Source organism: Girardinichthys multiradiatus, chromosome 21 (assembly GCF_021462225.1).
Source record: "Girardinichthys multiradiatus isolate DD_20200921_A chromosome 21, DD_fGirMul_XY1, whole genome shotgun sequence".
In the NCBI taxonomy this organism is placed as follows: Eukaryota; Metazoa; Chordata; class Actinopteri; order Cyprinodontiformes; family Goodeidae; genus Girardinichthys; species Girardinichthys multiradiatus.
In genome coordinates, this window is record NC_061813.1 from 38,690,948 (window position 1) to 38,711,991 (window position 21,044).

The following is a 21,044-nucleotide window of genomic DNA, read 5'->3' on the forward strand; positions in this document are numbered from 1 at the left end:
TGAAGTATCCACTCAGTTCTTTAAATGACAGTTTCTGAGGTTTTAAAATGGTAAATTTTATGTGTAAACTCGGCATGTTTTCAGCCTAAAACCCAGCCAGCTCGTATTTACATTTGTGGGAGGGGAAAAGCCTCATCTCATTTCTGTAGCAGCTTTGTTTGGCTCCTCGCTGGCTTTTGTTCTGCTTGTCGACCAATAACCAGAGTGCTTCAAGAAACCTCGTGGCTACTTAACTGCTCCTATGAAAAATAATGTGTTTCTTCACGATGGACCAAGCTCAACGTGTTGCAAACGAACTGAATCGCGGCTGTTACAGCGCTTCGCTGTGGGAGAACATGTTCAGCAGTGCCGCTGTTACGTCGATTCGCGTTTCCCCATCAGATACGGTTTCCCCAGAGTCTCCTTGCCGCTCACGCGGCAAAAAAGGCTTGCTTGTTGCAGGCTCGTAACCGTGGCACTGTGCTCGCACCACAGGGGAACTACGGTAACCCTGAAAGCTCAAATGTCGTGTTTCGGAGAAGTCGATCTACATTTGTTTAGCTAGTGTGTTGTTATTAGATAAACTAATATATCACCATTTTATTTATAGATAGATAGATAGATAGATAGATAGATAGATAGATAGATAGATAGATAGATAGATAGATAGATAGATAGATAGATAGATAGATAGATAGATAGATAGATAGATAGATAGATAGATAGATAGATAGATAGATAGATAGATAGATAGATAGATAGATAGATAGATAGATAGATAGATAGATAGATAGATAGATAGATAGATAGATAGATAGATAGATAGATAGATAGATAGATAGATAGATGTAAATATAACGACACATATTTATATACACACACACAGACGTGTATATATATATATATATATATATATATATATATATATATATATAGAAAGAGAGAGAGAGAGACTACAGATATCTATACTGTTGTGATCCTATATGGTCCTATAAATGTACTATAAACCCCCTGCATAAAACAGGGGAAACGGTATCTGACGGTCCTATAAACTCCATCAGATAGCGTTACCCCTGTGTTAAAAAGGGGGAACGGTATCTGATGGGGAAACGCGAATCGACGTAACACCACCGCCGGACTCTCTTCAGATTCTGAATCAGAAGGAGAGGAAGCAGAAGATGATGGCGACTGCATTACTTTGGAGAACATTCCTAGTTTGCAGTTGTCTTCAACCCAAGACGAGGATGACGAAGAAAGCTTTGGACTGGCGGCTGAGGAGCTAGAACGTAAGATATCAGAAGCTAATGCTGTCACAACATTTGAGGAAAACAGAGACATGGAAATGGAGAAGATGCGTAACTTTGACTGTAAATGCTAGGAGAAAGAAGAACTCTTCACTTTGGACACAGTCCTGTAGCCGCAAACTTTCTCCAGAGCTCATGTACAACATAAGGATGGATTATTTAGCAGCAGAAAGGGAGTGGCAGGACATGAGAATAATCGGACATCTTGAAGCAAACCGGTGTACGCTAGAAACTTCAGCAATGACCACATCTACCAAGAAGACACCAAGAAAAAGAAAACATGCCAGGACAACTTATTCCATCTGAGGCCTCGAAGTCTGCCGGAATACCTTTTAGTTTCTCATGGGTGAGTTTATAACTTTTTAAAAAACTATTATGATGCATCATACTGTAAATAAATCATGTACTGAAGCGGACAAATCACAAACCTGACCAGTCAAATATTAAAATCGACGAGTGAGGTTTGTGTTTGTATTTTTAATGTAAGCTTGAGGTTGTGTTTTTTTCTTCCCCCTGCGCTGGGTGATCGGTGGTCACAACAGTTTTTTGGCTAGCTTAGATCCATGAGTTTAGCCGGACAATCACTGCATCCCATGTGAAAATTGACTTGAGTGGGGGTGGACGACTATCATTTGTCCATTGGCCCCTCCCCGCCTTCAAGTATGAAGATTGGGTTGCACTACAGTTTTGACTTTGCACAGCAAGTATTTGTTCCACATTGCACTTTTTTTTTCTTATAAAGTATAAATATAAGACTGCTTTAACAATACACAGCTTTTGTTTAATCTAATCCCTGTTTTTAATTGTCTTTTGTGTGCTTTTATTAACAGCTTTGGTGCCAAAAGACCTGGTGTGGTCCTACCTAGGACTCAGAGCGACGCAGAGCCTGTTAGCTTTCAGCTGCTGTGTGACCCGGACGTTCTACCCCGTCGTCTGTGTTCCTGCCCTGCCTGCACCTGGACTGATCACGGACAGGCAGATTTATCTTTCTTCAAAGATCAGGCCTTTCTGTTCCGATGAAGCGAAGGACATTACATGCCCAGCACCACAAAGCACAACACAGAATGGCACACAGAAGAGGATGATGGTGTGACATTGTGATGTTGGCGTTTTGGCAATTTGTAATGTGTAATGAGTTGTAAATAAAAATCACAATTGTGACATGATCAAAGTCAAATTATTGCCCATTTCTCTTCCTGGGTCCATTAAAGTCAAGAAGTTTGCAGACATAAAATTTAATGGGTACAGATTAAGTAGCTGCAGCACCAGCCTCTTCTAAATTAACACGTATTCAAAAGGTGTAAACTATTAGCCCATAGCTCTATTCATACCTGCACACATAAAATGAAGACTGATAAACAATATTTCTGCATGTTACAATAATCTTTGGACATTTCATATTACATATTAAGAAGAACACATCCATATTACCCTGATATTTTGCTAATTACTGTGAGATAGGATTTCAAACTGAATGAGGCAGAACATTTAATAGAGTGGAACTTTAAGTGAGACTTATCTAAAAACAAGAGGAAGCCAAACCAATCACCAGGATGCAGACATTTGGTTGCAGTCATGATGCAATTTGCAGACATAAATTATTTAATAATAATTGTAATGCAGTGCTGTAAATTATCTTTACATAGAAAAATACTATGAGTTCAGTGACAGAAGTCTGTTGCAGTCAGTTGGAGCTTCTGTTGACAAACCGTTGGGGGAGGTGGACTGTTAAAAGTTATTGAAATTAGCAGCTCTTGTCACCGCCCTGCTTTCAGGGAGAGAAAACAACAAATCTTTCAAGGCTGATTTCTCAGAAAAGTAGTCTGGCGAGTGCAGATATTCAGATGGTCATATCTTCTTCAATTCTCTTTCGATTTCCACAAGTTTGACATCATTGGAAAGCTTAGACTCCACTCTTTCAGGATCTGTAAATAACTCAAAACGACCCCGGGTAGACTTGTTCCTGGTTTTGCTACGGCCAGTCACATTTGTCTGAAATATTTTGTCTGATACAAGAAGGTCAGAAGATTCATAACCGATCGAAGACGCTGTCGACACTCCGGCGCAGGTGAAAACCCACAGAGGTTTGATCCCAAGTAGATGAGTTTCCCTCCTTGTTGATTAGTTGACTACAACGGTTCCTCTTATTTTCCCCGTTCTGGACAGAGGAGAAGCTGACCGTTTTGTGTGATCATGGACACCTGACACGTGACAAAATTGCTAATTTTGTCCATAAAACTGCTGGTTTAATCTTCATAGACACTCAATGTTCATATATCTTCTTTTTATAATTATTTTTAGGTAGTCATCTTGCTCCTTTTTGTAGAATACTGCATGTTTAGTCAGGTGAGGTTTGTTAAACCTTGATGGTTTCAATAAATGTTCATATACATAAAGAAAAGCGTTTGTTTATTTTGTGCAAGAGTGATTTATCTGTCAAAATAAGGTCAAGTTCCCCCACCATTCGGTGGAGCAGCTGATTAAACAGTGACATTCAGCGTGGTTTTGGTTAAAAATGATCAATTATTAATGATAATTAACTAATTGTAATTATTAAGTGCTTCTGAGCACATAATCACAACAACAGAGAACATCTCTGATTGCCATTCATAAGCAATGATTTTCTGGTTAAGAAATTATTTTTCTGATTTATAATTTTTAATTATAATTTGTGATAAATAGGAATTAATCAATCATCATAATTCTTACATTCATGAGATCTGGGAGTTTAAAAACATTTTGGACTTTAGCCCCAGAGGCTCAGATCTAACAATGCCTATGACCCATGATATAAACATGGAGACTAAAGTAGCTTCTACAGGTTCTGATCTTCTCCATTCCTGACTGATGCCGAGAACTTCAATGAGATCAAACATTAACCTGATGTAGGAGACAGTTCCTATGATTATAAATATCATACAGGAGTGGTGGCCTAGTGGTTAGAGAGCAGGGTGTTTGCATCCTGGAGAAGTCACAAGTTCCCCAGTTAGAAACACAGCCTCCCACTCTGGGTCCCTGAGCAAGACCCTTAACCCCTGAATGCTCCCCAGGCGCCGCACAATGGCAGCCCACTGCTCCCTAAAGGATGGGTTAAATGCAGAGGACAATTCTGTTGGAATGTACAATTGCAATGACAAATAAAGATTATCTTATCTTAATAATTTCATAAGTTCTTCTCTCTCCACAGCCCCACAGTCATGATCAACATTGGAGATCTGAAAGCTGCTGAGCAGTGAGATCAGCAGAGAGTGAAGCCTTGTTCCCTCCTTTAACTCAGCCAAGGTTACTGATGACAAACCTGTGATGGTTTTTTAACATCACCTTTCTTATTCCCAATGAGATGATCCACTGTGGCTACCTCAGATGAAGAACAACAGGATGAAGCAGGTTGATTAGAAAAACGTGGAAGCAGAACGAGAAGCAGGATAAAGGTGAGATAAGGAGGATAATGTGGGGGGATGGATGAAGATGCAAAGGTCAGGGAAATGATGGACATCCAAACTAGGAAGATATATGAAGACAAAAGATGAGTAGAGATGAGGTGAGGATGAATACATGAACATCCTGCAGAAGATTGAGTGAAAACATATTTGTATTTAAAGGCCAAAAATCATCCAGAACCAACTTGAATAACAAAGAAGAACCAGGATAACAATAGAGCTGAATCAGCATTCACACCATGAAGACATCTGGACTCACCGAGCCTTTCTGCAGTTCCTCACAGCTGGAATCAGTCTCAGTCGTCCCTCCTTTGTTGTGTTGTACTTCTTCAGGTCCAACTCATCCAGAACCTCCTCTGACATCTGCAGCATGTAGGCCAGAGCTGAGCACTGGAACACAGAGAGCTTCTTCTCTGATCTGTTCTCTGATTTCAAGAAGTGTTGGATCTCCTGAAAAACTGAGAGATCCTTCATCTCCATCAGACAGTGGAAGATGTTGATGCTTCTCTCAGCAGAGATATAATCAGTATTCATCTTCTTCAGGGTGTTGATGATTCTCTGGATGGTCTCTGGACTGTTTTCTGTCTGACCCAGCAGACCTCCTAAGAGTCTCTGGTTGGACTCCACAGAGAGGCCATGAAGGAAGCGGACAAACAGGTCCAGGTGACCATTTTCACTGCTGAGGGATTTCTTTATGATTCTCTTCATGAAGCCCTCCAGAGATCTTTCACGGTATTTCTGTCCCAGAAATCTCTTCATCACCTTTGTGTTTTTGTTGGTGAAACAGTGGAACATGTAGACTGCAGCCAGAAACTCCTGGATGCTCAGATGAACAAAGCAGTAAACTGGTTTCTGGAAGATCACACTCTCTCTTTTGAAGATCTCTGTACAAACTCCTGAGAACACCGAGGCCTCTGTGACATCTAGACCACGCTGCTCCAGGTCTTCTTGGTAGAACATGATATTTCCTTTCTCCAGATGTTCAAATGCCAGCCTCCCCAGCTTCAGAAGAACTTCCTTGTCAGCCTCCATCAGCTCCTGTGGACTCCTCTCATGTCCTTCATGGTACTTGTTCTTCTTTCTCCTTGTCTGGACCAGCAGGAAGTGTGAGTACATGTCAGTCATGGTCTTGGGCAGCTCTCCTCTCTGCTCTGTGGTCAACATGTTCTCCAGAACTGTAGCAGTGATCCAACAGAAGACTGGGATTCCACACATGATGTGGAGGCTCCTGGAGGTCTTGATGTGGGAGATGATTCTGCTGGACAGCTCTTTATCACTGAACCTAATCCTGAAGTACTCCTCCTTCTGAGCATCAGTGAAGCCTTGTACTTCTGTTACCCTGGCAACACATGAAGGAGGGATCTGATTGGCCGCTGCAGGTCTGGAAGTTATCCAGACGAGAGCCGAGGGCAGCAGGTTCCCCTTGATGAGGTTTGTCAGCAGATCGTTGACTGATGACTTCTGGGTGACATCAGAAACAAGCCGACTGTTGTTGAAGTCCAGATAAAGTCTGCTTTCATCCAGGCCATCAAAGATGAAGAGAAGTTTACAGACAGCCAGCTTCTCTGCTGGGAGCTTCTGGAGTGTTGGATGGAAAACATGGAGCAGCGTGAGAAGACTGTGCTGCTCCTCTCTGATCAAGTTCAGCTCCCTGAACGAAAGCAGAACCACCACACTGACATCTTGGTTCTCCAAGCCCTCTGCCCAGTCCAGAGTGAACTTCTGCACTGAGAAGGTTTTTCCAACACCAGCGACGCCGTTGGTCAGAACTACTCTGATGGCTCCATGCTGGTCAGGTAAGGGTTTAAAGATGTCGTGGCACCTGATTGGAGACTCATGGAGGTTCTGGTTCTTGGAAGCTGTCTCCAGCTGCTCCACCTCATGTTGGGTATTAACCTCTTCACTCTGTCCATCTGTGATGTAGAGATCAGTGTAGATCATGTTCAGGAGGGTTCTACTTCCTGTTTCATCACTTCCTTCAGTCACACATTCACATCTCCTCCTCAGACTGATCTTATGTTCCTCTAGAACCTCCTGCAGACCAACATCTGCTGAAACAAAGAAGAAAAAACATGATTTAGTGATGAAGTTGGACCAGAACCATCTGTAACATTAGTAGCTGTCATCATTAGAAGGTCTCTAACTTCACATATGTGATGCTAAACAATACGATCCATCCTCAGAACCAGAACCTTGTTAAACTGGAAGACAGCATATTTCTGCCTCTGTTTGGTGGCCAGTATCTGTTCACTGTCAGTATCTGATTCATAAAGTAGATCAGATGAATAAATGCTGACAGAAACAAGTCCATTAAATGCAGCAGCTTTCAGCAACATCAACTCTTTGCATCATGTCACCATTGTCCTCATTTTACTATTTCTATCGGACCTTCTGCCACAAACACAGCAGCTCCAGAAGAGGCAGAGAGGAAGAAACATGTTTTCTCCCAGCATTTTCAGCCTTAATGAAGTAAATCTAGAGGAAACGCTCTAATCTGCAGGAGAAACATCTCATTGTATCAGGTAGTGTTCACATTTAAAATGGCATTTCTCACTCAAAGACTGAATTTGATGCTTTTTAAAGAATAATTCCAGGTTGGAAATGACATGGGACTGATTTGGACCTTTAGAATAAACAACAGATTGTTAGAATGATTACATGTTGTATAAACAGATATATATATACTGTAATATGTGATATATTGTCAGAGTAAATAAAGGTTTCTGTCTCTCAGACTTTCCTTCCTCTTTTTGTGAAAGCAGCAAAGCAGCAGGTTGATTTTTTCCACCTTTTTGTTTTAATGCATCAAAATGATCACCAGCTTTAAGGAGATGTTCAGTTTTAATGCATTTAGTACAAAGGTTCTGAAAACAGAACCACTTCTAAGCAAACCCAATAGGTTGTTGGATCGAACACAGACGTTACATTTACACCAGCTGGAAATACAGAGATTTAGTTGAAATAATTGATCACAGAAAGACATTAAAAACTGGAATTTCCAAATAACTAAAGACATGGAACTGGTTCATCAGAGAAGATAGAAGGAAGATCTGATTGGAGATGTTTAGTCTTACCTGGTGAACAGCTGCTCTGATTGGCTGTCAGCAGTCCAGCTCCTGTTCTGGGTATTTCTCCACAGTAGGGGCTGCTACTCTTCCTCCGTCTGTAAAGACATGTCTTCATCACTGAAATAGTTCACTAACACCAGGGTGGGGCTGTCCTACTGAAGCTGAAGATGTTCATGAAGGTCCACCACAAACAAAGGACCAGAAGCTGGGTCAGAACAGAACCTCAGAACATTGATGATGTCTGGTTTGAAGTATTTCATTGTATTATATTTGCTATCATGACTGATCTTCTTTTGTTGTATTTGTTCATTTGAAACATCTTCAGGAACAATAATCATTATTCTGTCAGAGTAGAAAACTGCTTCCATCAGAGGCTTAAAGAGACCAAAAACTGACTCAAATCTAGATTCCAGAGTAGAAAGTTGGATCCTTCTTTAATGGTTTAACACCAGTAAACAAGACTCAGCCTCAGTTTGCATTAATCTCAGAACTTTATAAAGATCTGTTTACTGTGACAGAACATTATTTGGACCTGTTAGAAGTTCTAACAACAAGTTCATTAAAGTTCTGGTCTTTTATTTGTCGTATAAAGTTGGATCAACTGAATCTGATGTCATGATGATGTTTTGGACTTTGGTTTTGTGTCACTCTGTAGTTTTATTGTTCTGATATATTGTTTGCAGTTGTAGTCTTTAGTTACAGTCCATCTTTATGGACCTCAGTTCCTGTTTTATTCTGGTGTTCTGGTTCCTTTTATGCACTTTGTTCTGGTTTCTATCTTGTTCTGTTCATGTCGCCGGTTTCTGGGTTTCTTTATCACCAAAGACTTTTAAAATCAGGTTCTGTTCAGCCCGTTTGGTTGGTCTAAATAGAAGCTTCAAATTATGATGAAAGTTGGCTTTTCTCCATTTTATCTGATTGGGTCAAGATGTTAAAAGTCAAATAGTTTAGATTATTTAAATAACTGCTCTCTACAGTTTGATATTATTGTGCAAAAAAAGTTTTAAAGGACCTTCACATTTTTACATCTGAAAATATCTGGATTTACGGATGAATTTACAGAACAGATTTGAGTTTAGAACCGGTACCGAGGACAGCAATGGTTACCAAACTGTCTAAATCATCATTCTATAAATAAAATATGTTATTCAAGTGTTAAACTGGGATTAACTGGTTGTTAATAAAATATTTATTTGAAGACATTTTTGGCATTAATGGCAGATATTTAACAGGTATGAGGGTGGAGAGAGCTGGAGAAGATATGCAGCAAATGGACCGAGACCCAGAATCAAACCCAAGACAATCAGATCAAGGACCAGGGCCTCGGCCCATGGTGCATCTACTCTACCAACTGAGCCACCAGCCCCCCAATAAAACATGAACTGCAAAGATTTTAGGGCTCCATGATGATTGGAAAACATGAGATATGTGATAATGTTGGTGAATGTTGCCATGACGACTTGCAGTAAAAAAATAAACATCTAAACAGTATTAATGTCTTTCTGAACTGGGTTCATAGCAAACATGGACTTCAGATCATGAGTCTTTCCAGCTACTGGAACAAAAGTTAATTCATTATTTTCATCTCAAGGTTTTATTTATAAAGTTTCTGTTTAGCAAAGAAACATCTTAGTTATAGTTTCTTAATGACTCGACCATCTTACCACCACTTTACCTTCTAACTCATTTTTATTCTGCATTAATCAAATAGAGACACTAAATATACTACAGGCACAGAGAGCCTGAATGTATTTTACTTTAATAATTAACATTTATTGCAGTCCAAGAAGATCCTCATGACAACCAGGTTGAATCCACTGATATTGCATTAATAATAAATATTGCGATTATTGTGCAGCTCTAATCAATTTGAATCAGTTGTTTGTTTCTAAGTTTATTGGTAAATCAGTGCAGTTTTCTTTCTTAGTTATTGATGGTGGATGATTAATGTTGATGAAAGTTGAAGTTTATTTAGTGAATTCAGCCTCTGACATTATGATGTTTTCTGGAATTTAATATCTGACCCTTTTGAAGATTGTAGGACTTGTCATGAGCAAAATATCAGAGTTTTGTCCCCAATCTGACCTTTGACCTTCTGTCTGCAGCTGGTTGATGTCGGTGAAATGAGCGCTATGATTGGTTGAATGTGATGGAGGGAGCAGGAAGTGAAATGTCCCAACATAACAGTTTGTTATTGTTCCCACTCCCACAGACACCAGACCTCTGTGGAACCTGGAACCTGCTACAGCTTCATAAAGACACAAAGGAAACTATTTAGTTTTTCCTCCACAGTTTGTTCTGTTCTCTCAAAGCCCAGTTTAGGTCAGAACCAAAGAACTAAAGTTATTTAAATCATGTTTTTGTCTCCCTGCATCAGTTTTAACCAGAAATCAAAGTTTAAACCCTGGTTGGTCTCTGCAGAGTCACATCCATCAGTTAGAAACTGGGTTCTTACTGTTGAAAAGAAAGAAACTAAAGGAAAAACGTTAAGCAGTAATTTGTACAATGAATGTTTAAAAGAACTATACTGCCCCCTGGTGGCTTTGTTTAAAAGGGTGTTACTGCTGTTCTGGTCGGTATTCATAATAAAGAAAGAGCGACATGTTCTGGAAACTTCCGTCAATTATTAACAGGTTATGGGCCCAGAGCATTGCTAAAAAGCGTTTTAAGGAAAGTTCTTAAGTCAGATAACGTATTGTGGGATGATAAGCTTTTCATTGACAAGCTGAGTGGACCAGAGAACTGGGCAACGTGGAAGTTTCAGATGAAGCACTTGTTGAAAGCTAAAGGCCTATGGGGAATGCTAACTGAGACGGATATGCTAGCTCCTGATGCTAACGCACAAGCTCGGGCTGAATTAGAAAGGCGGAGAGAAAAAGCATTTTCCATGTTAGTGCTGAATGTGAGAACATCTCAGTTGTATTTTATAACAAGCTGCCAAACTCCAAAAGAAGTGTGGGACCTGTTAAAAGGACATTTTGAAAGAGACACTTTGGCTAACAAACAGTTCCTGAAGAAAAATATTTCAGATGTGAGATGAAGGAAAAAGAAAGCTTAAATGATCATTTAAAAAGAATGAAGGAATTAACTGATCAGCTAGGAGCAATATGTGCTGTGATTGAAGAAGATGATCAGATTGTAATACTCCTGGGTAGTTTGCCACCAAACTATGCTACAATTGTCACTGCTCTGGAAACAAAGATGGACAATTTGACATTGCAGTTTGTTCAGCAAGCATTAATAAATGAAGAGCAAAAAAAAGTTAATGCTAATGATGATAACAGTGCTGTTATATCAGGTGGTGCATCTGCCATGGCAACACAAGTACACAGAGAAACGAAGGACAGTTCAAAAACAGTGGGAGCTGAAAAAACAAGTTCATGGAGATGTTACAAGTGTAGAAAAGAAGGACACATAAAGCATAACTGTCCAAGCTGGAAAAAACGAATCAAAAACCACAAAGCCAAAAATGTATCCTACTGAAGAACAAAGACCAATGGAGTGGTTAATTGATTCAGGAGCATCAAAACACATGACTTTTAGTAAAGAAATTCTTCAAGATTACCAGCAGTTCTCAAAAACACAGTCTGTAAAACTGGGTGATGGTCGGGTTGTTGAAGCCCAAGGATGTGAGAATGTTAAAATCAAAATGACCTTTAAAGTCAGTGATGCTAAACCTGCCACCATGTATGACGTGTTGTATGTTCCAAAGTTGTCTGGAAATCTCTTCTCAGTGGGAGCTGCTACTAGAAAAGGACATATAGTGAAGTTCATGAAATCCCGTTGTTACATACGTGGTAAAGATGGAACTCTTCAAGGAATGGGATCACAAAGATCTGATGGACTGTACCAGTTAGATGTAGAAGGAGTTTTGCCTGTCTGTCATAGTGCATCAGTAACAGATAATCTATGGCATCAGCGCTTGGGTCACACTACCAAACTAAAGGAAATAGAAGATCTGATGAATGGAGTGAAATTCTCTGCACACAAAGATCATCTTTTCTGTGAAGCCTGTGTGGAGGGAAAGCTGACAAGGCAGCCGTGTAAGTCAGGAGGAATAATTCGTTCCAAACGGAAGTTGCAACTGATCCATAGTGATGTTTGTGGACCTATGCAGACTGAATCAATAGGTGGATCAAAGTTCTTTGTAACTTTCATTGATGACTACTCTCGCTGCTGTAAGGTCTACTTCATGAGACAAAAGAGTGAAGTCCTAAGCAAATTCAAGAAATTTGAAAAAACATTCTCCAATGAGTGTGGACACAAAATTGCAAGACTGAGATCAGATAATGGTGGGGAGTACATTTCAAATGAGTTTCAAGAATATTTGAAGGCTCAAGGGATCCACCATGAGATGACTGTACCTCATTCACCACAGCAAAATAATGTTGCAGAAAGGAAAAATAGGACACTCGTTGAAGCAGCTAGAACTATGTTGTTACATGCTAAGATGTACTGGGCTGAAGCAGTAGCCACTGCTGCCTACATACAGAACAGGTTGCCCACATCTGCCCTAAAGAAAGAGACACCCTATCAAAGATGGTGTGAAAGAAAACCTGACATGAGTCACGTAAGAGTGTTTGGCTGTATAGTTTATGCACACGTTCCAGATGCAGAAAGACGAAAACTAGACAAGAAAGATGTAAAGCTTAGATTTGTGGGATATGCAAACAATGCAAAAGGCTATCGTCTGTTTGATGAAGAGAAGAGAAGAATTCTGATTTGAAAGGATGTCATCTTCAATGAGTCAAACTTTGACTGGAAACAGGAGATGAATGTTTCTTGTTCAGAGAAAGAGGGGTTCACCTTCACAGAAGACAAGGAAACAACAGCTAATGATGTCACTGTCGATAATGCTGTTAGAAGAGGAAACAGAGTCAGAAGGGCTCCAAAGAGATATGGATATTATGAGTTTGCAGACAAGGTGACTGTTGATCATACTGCTAATGTGTGCTGTGTAACAGAACCAATCACACTGAAAGAAGCACTAAGGAGTCCAAATGCAAAAGAATGGCAAGAAGCAGCAGATTTGGAATATGAGTCCCTGCTAGAAAATGAGACGTGGGACTTAGTGGAGTTACCAAAGGACAGAGAGGTTGTAAGGTCAAGATGGGTGTTCAAAGTCAAGCATCCAAGTGATGGAGAAGTGGAAAGATACAAATGCAGACTGGGTTTTCACAGCTCTATGGTGCTGACTACGATGAAACATTTTCACCTGTAGTATGTTTTAGCTCAATTCGTACATTACTGTCCTTTGCTGTCCAGAATAACCTACATGCACATCAAATGGATGTTGTCACTGCCTTCCTAAATGGACATCTTTATGAAGAAATTGACATGGAACAACCAGAGGGATATATCAAACCAGGTCAGGAACATCTTGTGTGCAAGCTGAAGAAATCGATCTATGGACTAAAACAGTCTCTACGTTGTTGGAACAAAGAGTTCACAAACTTCATGAAGGATCTTGGATTTAAACAAAGCACCTCAGATCCTTGTGTTTTTGTAAGACGTTCGCAGGAGCTGGAGATAATTGTGGTGTATGTAGATGATCTGGTGCTGATTACGGAGTCAGCTGAAAACATGCATGAGTTAAAACTAGCTCTCCAGGAGCGCTACAAAATGAAGGACATGGGTGAGCTGTCTTATATACTGGGCATCTCTATTGTTCAAGACAAAGCAGAAAACTGCATCTTTCTTCATCAGAAACAGTACATTGAAACCATTCTTCAGAAGTATGGGATGGATAAAGCAAACCCGGTAGCGACCCCTGCTGACATCAGTGTCAAGCTGAAAAAAGATGATCAGTAATCCTGTGGGTCCAGGTATTTACCAGTCCATGGTAGGAAGTCTGCTGTATGCTGCAATGACAACAAGGCCAGACATAGCACATGCAGTGAGCACTGTATCAAAGTTTAATGCAAATCCAAATGCCGCACATCTGACAGCAGTGAAGAGGATTCTTCGAAATCTAAAGGGCACGGCAAACTTTGCCCTTAAGTATGACTGTTCAGGAGATAAAAATTTGGTTGGCTTCTCTGATGCTGACTAGGCTGGAGATCAGGATGACCGCCGTTCAACAACAGGCAACATATTTCTATTGAGTGGAGGAGCAGTGAGCTGGTTAAGCAAGAAACAAACAACTGTTGCACTCTCAACAGCAGAAGCGGAGTATGTTGCTCTCAGTCAGGAAGCTCAAGAGGCTACTTGGCTGAGAAGGTTACTGAGGGATCTCGGTATGAACATTATGCCTACAATGATTCTGGAGGACAATCAAGGAGCCATCACAATAGCCAAGAATCCAGTGGACCATTCAAGAACCAAGCACATAGACATTCGCTATCATTATATTCGTGAGTGTGTGCAGAATGGTGAGATCAGGTTGCAATATTGTCCAACAGATGATATGAAGGCAGATATTCTGACAAAGTCACTTCCAAGACAGAAGTTTGAGTATCTTAGGAGAGAGATTGGACTTCATCCAATATAACTTTGTTATACAATGTTCTAAGTTGCTGTGATATAACATTGGTAGTATTTTCTGTTAAACACAGAAAAACAGTAAAGAAATAGAAGGGGCTAAAGTTAATTCTGTAAGTGTTTAGATTAAGTTTATTACTCTGTTACTACCAGGTGTCTTAAAACTATTGTAAAAATTAAGTGGGAGTGTTGAAAAGAAAGAAACTAAAGGAAAACATTAAGCAGTAATTTGTACAATGAGTGTTTAAAAGAACTATACTGCCCCCTGGTGGCTTTGTTTAAAAAGGTGTTTCTGCTGTTCTGGTCGGTATTCATAATAAAGAAGGAGCGACATGTTCTGGAAGCTTCCGTCTATTCTTAACACTTACTCTGGGTCTGAAGGTCCAGGTTCATTACTGAAGTCTGGAGGTCTATCTTTGGACCAGTCACTCTTCATAGACGGACAGCTGGATTCTGGAGGTTCTGCTCTCTGTCTGTGGTTCTGATCTCTGAAACACAAACATGTTATTCAGATCACATCAATCAGTGAGAAACTGGGATAAAAACCACTGAAGAAGATCTGAACACAGAGAAGAAGAAGGTTTAAAGTTCCAGAGTGAAACATTCAAACTGATCTGTTGGATCAAACTGAACATTATCTTAAAGACTGGGTTCTACTGGGTTCTACTTGGTTCTACTGGTGTGGATCACATGACCCAAACCAACACCTGCAGGACAACAGGGTCATGTCAGTTTTATGTAGCTGATGAGATCCTATTTATATGAATTCTTCTACAAAGTACTTCTATAGTACACACTACTAATACTACAAAGCCCAGAATGCACTGTCCACTGTCACATTGATCACATCTAGTCTGAGAAGGTGGAGAGCAGATAATCTGTTCCCTGATATCAAAACTAAAGCTGTTCATCTTGTATGAGGAGCTGATGTGGCCGTCATTAAAGACTAGAACCCATCAACAGAACATTAACAGAACCTTAGAACAAGTCTGATGACCCGAGTCCTCTTGTGCTGCTTTTACCTGTTTACGTTTTTTTCTTTGAGTTGCAGATGATTAGTGGGCGTGGCCAGGTTGTTAGCCTATTGGGATCAACTGGACCTGGTGCCCCTAGTATGGAAGATCTCGTTGCTCCTCACAGTCTTGGTTGTTTTTGTTTTCATGCAACATTTTCCTCCATCATTGCTTCACTCAGATCTTCATTTAAACTTTACTGATTTACTGACAGACTTCATGTTTATTTAACTTTAATTTGAGTTTAAATAAAAACGAAGTTACATTTTATTTATATGGTGAAGATCAACTACTTATTATTCTATATATTATATCTGTGTGGAGTCACATGAATCAGTTAGAAACTGAGTTCTTACTCTGGGTCTGAAGGTCCAGGTTCATTACTGAATACTGGAGGTCTATCTTTGGACCAGTCACTCCTCATAGATGGACAGCTGGATTCTGGAGGTTCTGGTCTGTCCTTCTTTAGATCCCAGTCTTCCATCTTCTGGACTTCAACCAGTCTGAGAGAAAAATCAGAACCAGTCAGTTCCCAGTGAGTCAGGTCCAGTAACTGTCCTGTAAAGCAGAAAGCTGATTCCCATCATGTGTGTAGAGGATCAGAAGAACCTGATCTCAGCAGGTAACATCTGGGGTTGAATTGTCTCCATCATTACTTCATGCACTTTCTGATGTCTGCTGGGTGATCCCCCCAGAACCATCTGGGTTCCTCCTGCTGGGGAACCTTCAGTTAAAGCAGCGGTTCTGAAACCTTTCAGGTCCAGACCTCCTTTAGAGGAAGATGGTCTGCCAGGCCCCCTGCTGAGAGTCAGAACCTCTCAGAGACACGATCATCAAGAGGAATCAGTGAAATCTCTTCACTTTTTAACATTTTAACATCAGTCTGAACATCAGCATCACCTGAGGCTCCGCCCCTTCTTACAGGACAGGTGAGTCTACCTGAGGTACAGAATGTCCTTCCTGCTCATCTTTGCATTTACAGGAAACTGAGCTTTAAATCACCAGGTTCACATTGGAGCTGAGATGTTCTTTATGTTTGAAACAGATTTTAGGATTTTTTAAATATTTTATTACATTAATGAAGATTCTCCAGTTTCTCAGAATCAGCTTTTAAACAGACTGTAAACCCGGATAAGTTGATGGTACTTAACCTATTTGGGTCAAGTGATTGTCTTAAATAGTTTAAGTTATTGAATGTAGAGAAAATTAATTTATTTAAGTTTAGTGAACTTAAATATACAATAGTCAGAATTTAACCTTTCAAGTTAAAAACACTTAAATGCTACAATAAGTTGTTGATTCTACTTAAAAGTAAAATATTGAAAACCTAATATTGAAATTTTAATACACTTAAAATACACACAAAAGTAGATAAATATAGAAAACATTGAAGTATTAGATTCCATTAAATTCTTCGTTTGTCAATGACCGCACAAAGCAGTACTCTTTATATTGTATATTTTATTAAAAGTCAGAGCAAAACACCAAATATTTCTTAACAGTGATGCTCAAACTTTATTTTCATTAAATAACCAACTATTTTCTACACCTGCACAGGGTTTCTGGTGCCTCTCTCCAGTGATCTATGGTTGAGAGGCAGGGTCCATCCTGAACAGGTCACCAGTCCATCACAGAGACACACAAACATGCACATCTAAGAGCAATTTAAAGAGACCAATTAGTTTTTGGACTGTGGGAGGAAGCAGAGTACCCAGAGAGAACCCATACATGCACAGGGAGAACATGCAAACTCCATGCAGAAAGACCCTCTGGCCAGGAGTTGAATCCAGGACCTTCTTGCTGCAAGGTAACAGTGGTACCAACTGTGCCATCATGCAGCTCACAGATCACCTCACCTCATTGAGGCAGAAAATCAACTTCTTCTTCTGGTGTTTATTGGATGTTGGCAATAAACTGAAGGTGAGCATTACTGCCACCATTTGGTGTAGAGTGTGGTGCATCATTAATGAACTTGTATGTCTATATATTCTGTATAATCAAATTCTATTAAATAGTTTCATTTTTTTATCATGTAATAATATGCATATGGTTGCTCCCAGAGTTCCTTTGCAGTGTGTCTATTATACTGTTGGGGTTCATCCATTTGGGCCAACTGTGCTGCTCAGTTGAAGATGCGCAGCTCAGCCTTCGTTGCAGTGATGGACATCAAAGCTGACGTCATCAGAGCTATAAAAGCTGAAGAAACAAACTTTTAAACCACCATTTCCAGCGTGTCTCATGGGACAATGCATCGGAGGCGAATATCTGGAGAGAAAAAAGTTTACCGGCGAACCTTTCCTCCACACGGCCATTTCCTGGAAGAGGGTGAAAGCTGGAAATCTGTCTGATACAAGAAGGTCAGAAGATTCATGTACCGATCGAAGACCCGCCGACACCTGGCGCAGGTGAAGAACCCAGTTTTATTTCCAAGGAGATGAGTTTTCCTCCTTGTTGATTCAGTCGACTAAACGTTCGTTCGTTCGTTCGTCGTCTTCCGCTTATCCAGGACCGGGTCGCGGGGGCAGCAGACTCAGCAGTGACGCCCAGACGTCCCTCTCTCCAGACACCTCCTCCAGCTCCTCCAGGGGGAGCCCAAGGCGATCCCAGGCCAGCCGAGAGACATAGTCCCTCCAGCGTGTCCTGGGCCGTCCCCTGGGCCTCCTCCCGGTGGGACGTGCCTGGAACACCTCCCGAGGAAGGCGTCCAGGAGGCATCCGGTATAGATGCCCGAGCCACCTCAACTGGCTCCTCTCAATGTGGAGGAGCAGCGGCTCTACTCCGAGCTCCTCCCGGATGGCCGAGCTCCTCACCCTATCTCTAAGGGAGTGCCCGGCCACCCTACGGAGGAAGCTCATTTCAGCCGCTTGTATCCGTGATCTCGTTCTTTCGGTCATGACCCAGAGTTCATGGCCATAGGTGAGGGTAGGAACGTAGACCGACCAGTAAATTGAGAGCTTTGCTTTTCGGCTCAGCTCTCTCTTCACCACAATGGACCGGCACAGCGCCCCCATTACTGTGGCAGCTGCACCGATCCGTCTGTCGATCTCCCGCTCCATTCTTCCCTCACTCGTGAACAAGACCCCGAGATACTTAAACTCCTCCACTTGAGGCAGGAACTCCCCTCCAACCTGAAGAGGACAAGCCACCCTTTTCCGGTCGAGTACCATGGCCACGGACTTGGAGGAGCTGATCTTCATCCCAGCCGCTTCACACTCGGCTGCGAACCGCCACAGCGCATGCTGTAGGTCTTGGCTAGAGGGGGCCAGCAGGACCACGTCATCCGCAAAAAGAAGAGACGAAATCCACTGGTCCCCAAACCAGACCCCCTCCGGCCCTTGGCTGCGTCTAGAAATCCTGTCCATAAAAGTTATGAACAGGACCGGCGACAAAGGGCAGCCCTGCCGGAGTCCAACATGCACTGGGAACAGGTCCGACTTAGTGCCGGCAATGCGGACCAAACTCCTGCTCCGCTCGTACAGGGACCGGATGGCCCCTAATAAAGGGCCCCCGATTCCATACTCCTGGAGCACCCCCCACAGGGCATCACGAGGGACACAGTCGAATGCCTTCTCCAGGTCCACAAAACACATGTGAACCGGTTGGGCAAACTCCCATGAACCCTCGAGCACCCTGTAGAGGGTGTAGAGCTGGTCCAGTGTTCCACGGCCGGGACGAAAACCACACTGTTCCTCCTGAAGCCGAGGTTCGACTATCGGTCGGACTCTCCTCTCCAATACCCTGGCGTAGGCCTTACCAGGGAGGCTGAGGAGTGTGATCCCCCTGTAGTTGGAACACACCCTCCGGTCCCCCTTCTTATAAAGGGGTTCTTCATATTTACTTTCCATTTTTGACGGATGAGAAGTTTACCGTTTATTTTTTTGAGTTTATCATGGATGCATGATGCCCCCCTTTGTTTTTCTTCAGATCTGACCCATCCTCAACCGGTGGAGAGAGGAAATCAACGTCACAGTAATTTCGTTCTTTTAATATGAAACCGGATAGGTGCATTTAGAGGTGTGTGCAGGATGAGGCATAGTGAAGGTGATTTAGAATCACCGTAGTTAATCCAAGGTATCAACTTGTTGCCTGCAATACTGATTGAAGCGTTTTATGCTGAGCTGTTTTGATTTGCTGTGTTGTTGAATCATGGATGCGATCAGCAAGGTGAGTGTGTTTTTGTCTGCCTGATCCCAAATCAACCAGGAGTTAGAAGTTGGACTTTTAAAGTTTTTCCATTCAAAGCAGCTGTGGTCTGGACCTCACCTGACCACTCCTTTGTCCCGGTTTTATTACTGGAGGTTTTTTTTTCACTGAGTGCCTCAGAGTTTTATGAGCCTTTGTTCGAGATTTGGGGCAATCAACTATTAGTGACTAAGGGCGCAGCCTACCGTTCTACCAGCTGATCTCTGCAATTTCCAAGTTAACCCAAATTGCACATTTTGTCCATAAAACTGCTGGTTTGATCTCCATAGACACTCAATGCACATATATTTTCTTTTAATATTATTGTTAGGTAGTCATTTTTATCCCCTTTGTGTAGAATAGTGCTTATTAGTTTTCTAGTTAGTTTTTTTTTCTTTCTGCTCTCGGTGGAGGAGGACGCTTTTTCTCTGTCTCCTGCAGCCTCCCATATCTGCCCTGCTTCAGCTCTGTGTCTTGTCTTCTTTTTTGGAGCCTCTTTTTGCATATCTTCCAAATTCTGAGTTATGGATTTGGTCAACTGGTCTCTCAATGCAATTGATCAAATCTTCTCGACGAGGAGACAGGGTGGAGGAGAACCCTCTTGTCCAGACAGGACATTTTTCTCTGGATACACGATAGACTCCTGGCAGAAGTGGAGGATTGTGTGTTTGTCGATAATGTCAGTCGAGGATGTGGAAGATGTGTATACAGGTCCTTCTCAAAATATTAGCATATTGTGATAAAGTTCATTATTTTCCATAATGTCAAGATGAAAATTTAACATTCATATATTTTAGATTCATTGCACACTAACTGAAATATTTCAGGTCTTTTATTGTCTTAATATGGATGATTGTGGCATACAGCTCATGAAAACCCAAAATTCCTATCTCACAAAAGTAACATATTTCATCCGACCAATAAAAGAAAAGTGTTTTTAATACAAAAAACGTCAACCTTCAAATAATCATGTACAGTTATGCACTCAATACTTGGTCGGGAATCCTTTTGCAGAAATGACTGCTTCAATGCGGCGTGGCATGGAGGCAATCAGCCTGTGGCACTGCTGAGGTCTTATGGAGGCCCAGGATGCTTCGATAGCGGCCTTTAGCTCATCCAGAGTGTTGGGTCTTGAGTCTCTCAACGTTCTCTTCACAATATCCCACAGATTCTCTATGGGGTTCAGGTCAGGAGAGTTGGCAGGCCAATTGAGCACAGTGATACCATGGTCAGTAAACCATTTACCAGTGGTTTTGGCACTGTGAGCAGGTGCCAGGTCATGCTGAAAAATGAAATCTTCATCTCCATAAAGCTTTTCAGCAGATGGAAGCATGAAGTGCTCCAAAATCTCCTGATAGCTAGCTGCATTGACCCTGCCCTTGATAAAACACAGTGGACCAACACCAGCAGCTGACACGGCACCCCAGACCATCACTGACTGTGGGTACTTGACACTGGACTTCTGGCATTTTGGCATTTCCTTCTCCCCAGTCTTCCTCCAGACTCTGGCACCTTGATTTCCGAATGACATGCAGAATTTGCTTTCATCCGAAAAAAGTACTTTGGACCACTGAGCAA

General features: G+C 41.5%; 1 protein-coding gene across 20 annotated transcripts in view; it reads right to left on the minus strand.

Moving 5' to 3' along the window:
• LOC124858137 (NACHT, LRR and PYD domains-containing protein 12-like) overlaps positions 1-21,044 on the minus strand; it is a 102,303-nt gene that overhangs the window by 74,066 nt on the left and 7,193 nt on the right. For 8 of the 20 annotated variants that reach the window (XM_047349996.1, XM_047349997.1, XM_047349992.1 and 5 more), the window contains exons 2-5: positions 15,641-15,787; positions 14,640-14,759; positions 7,798-7,886; positions 4,983-6,774 (exon numbers count right to left, since the gene is read on the minus strand). In XM_047349996.1, the coding sequence (XP_047205952.1) occupies positions 4,983-6,774; positions 7,798-7,886; positions 14,640-14,759; positions 15,641-15,768 (2,129 nt within the window). In that variant the 5' untranslated portion in view covers positions 15,769-15,787. The remainder of the gene's footprint in view (positions 1-4,982; positions 6,775-7,797; positions 7,887-14,639; positions 14,760-15,640; positions 15,788-21,044) is intronic. The other 12 variants (XM_047350000.1, XM_047350001.1, XM_047349998.1 and 9 more) reach the window with 5 other exon arrangements.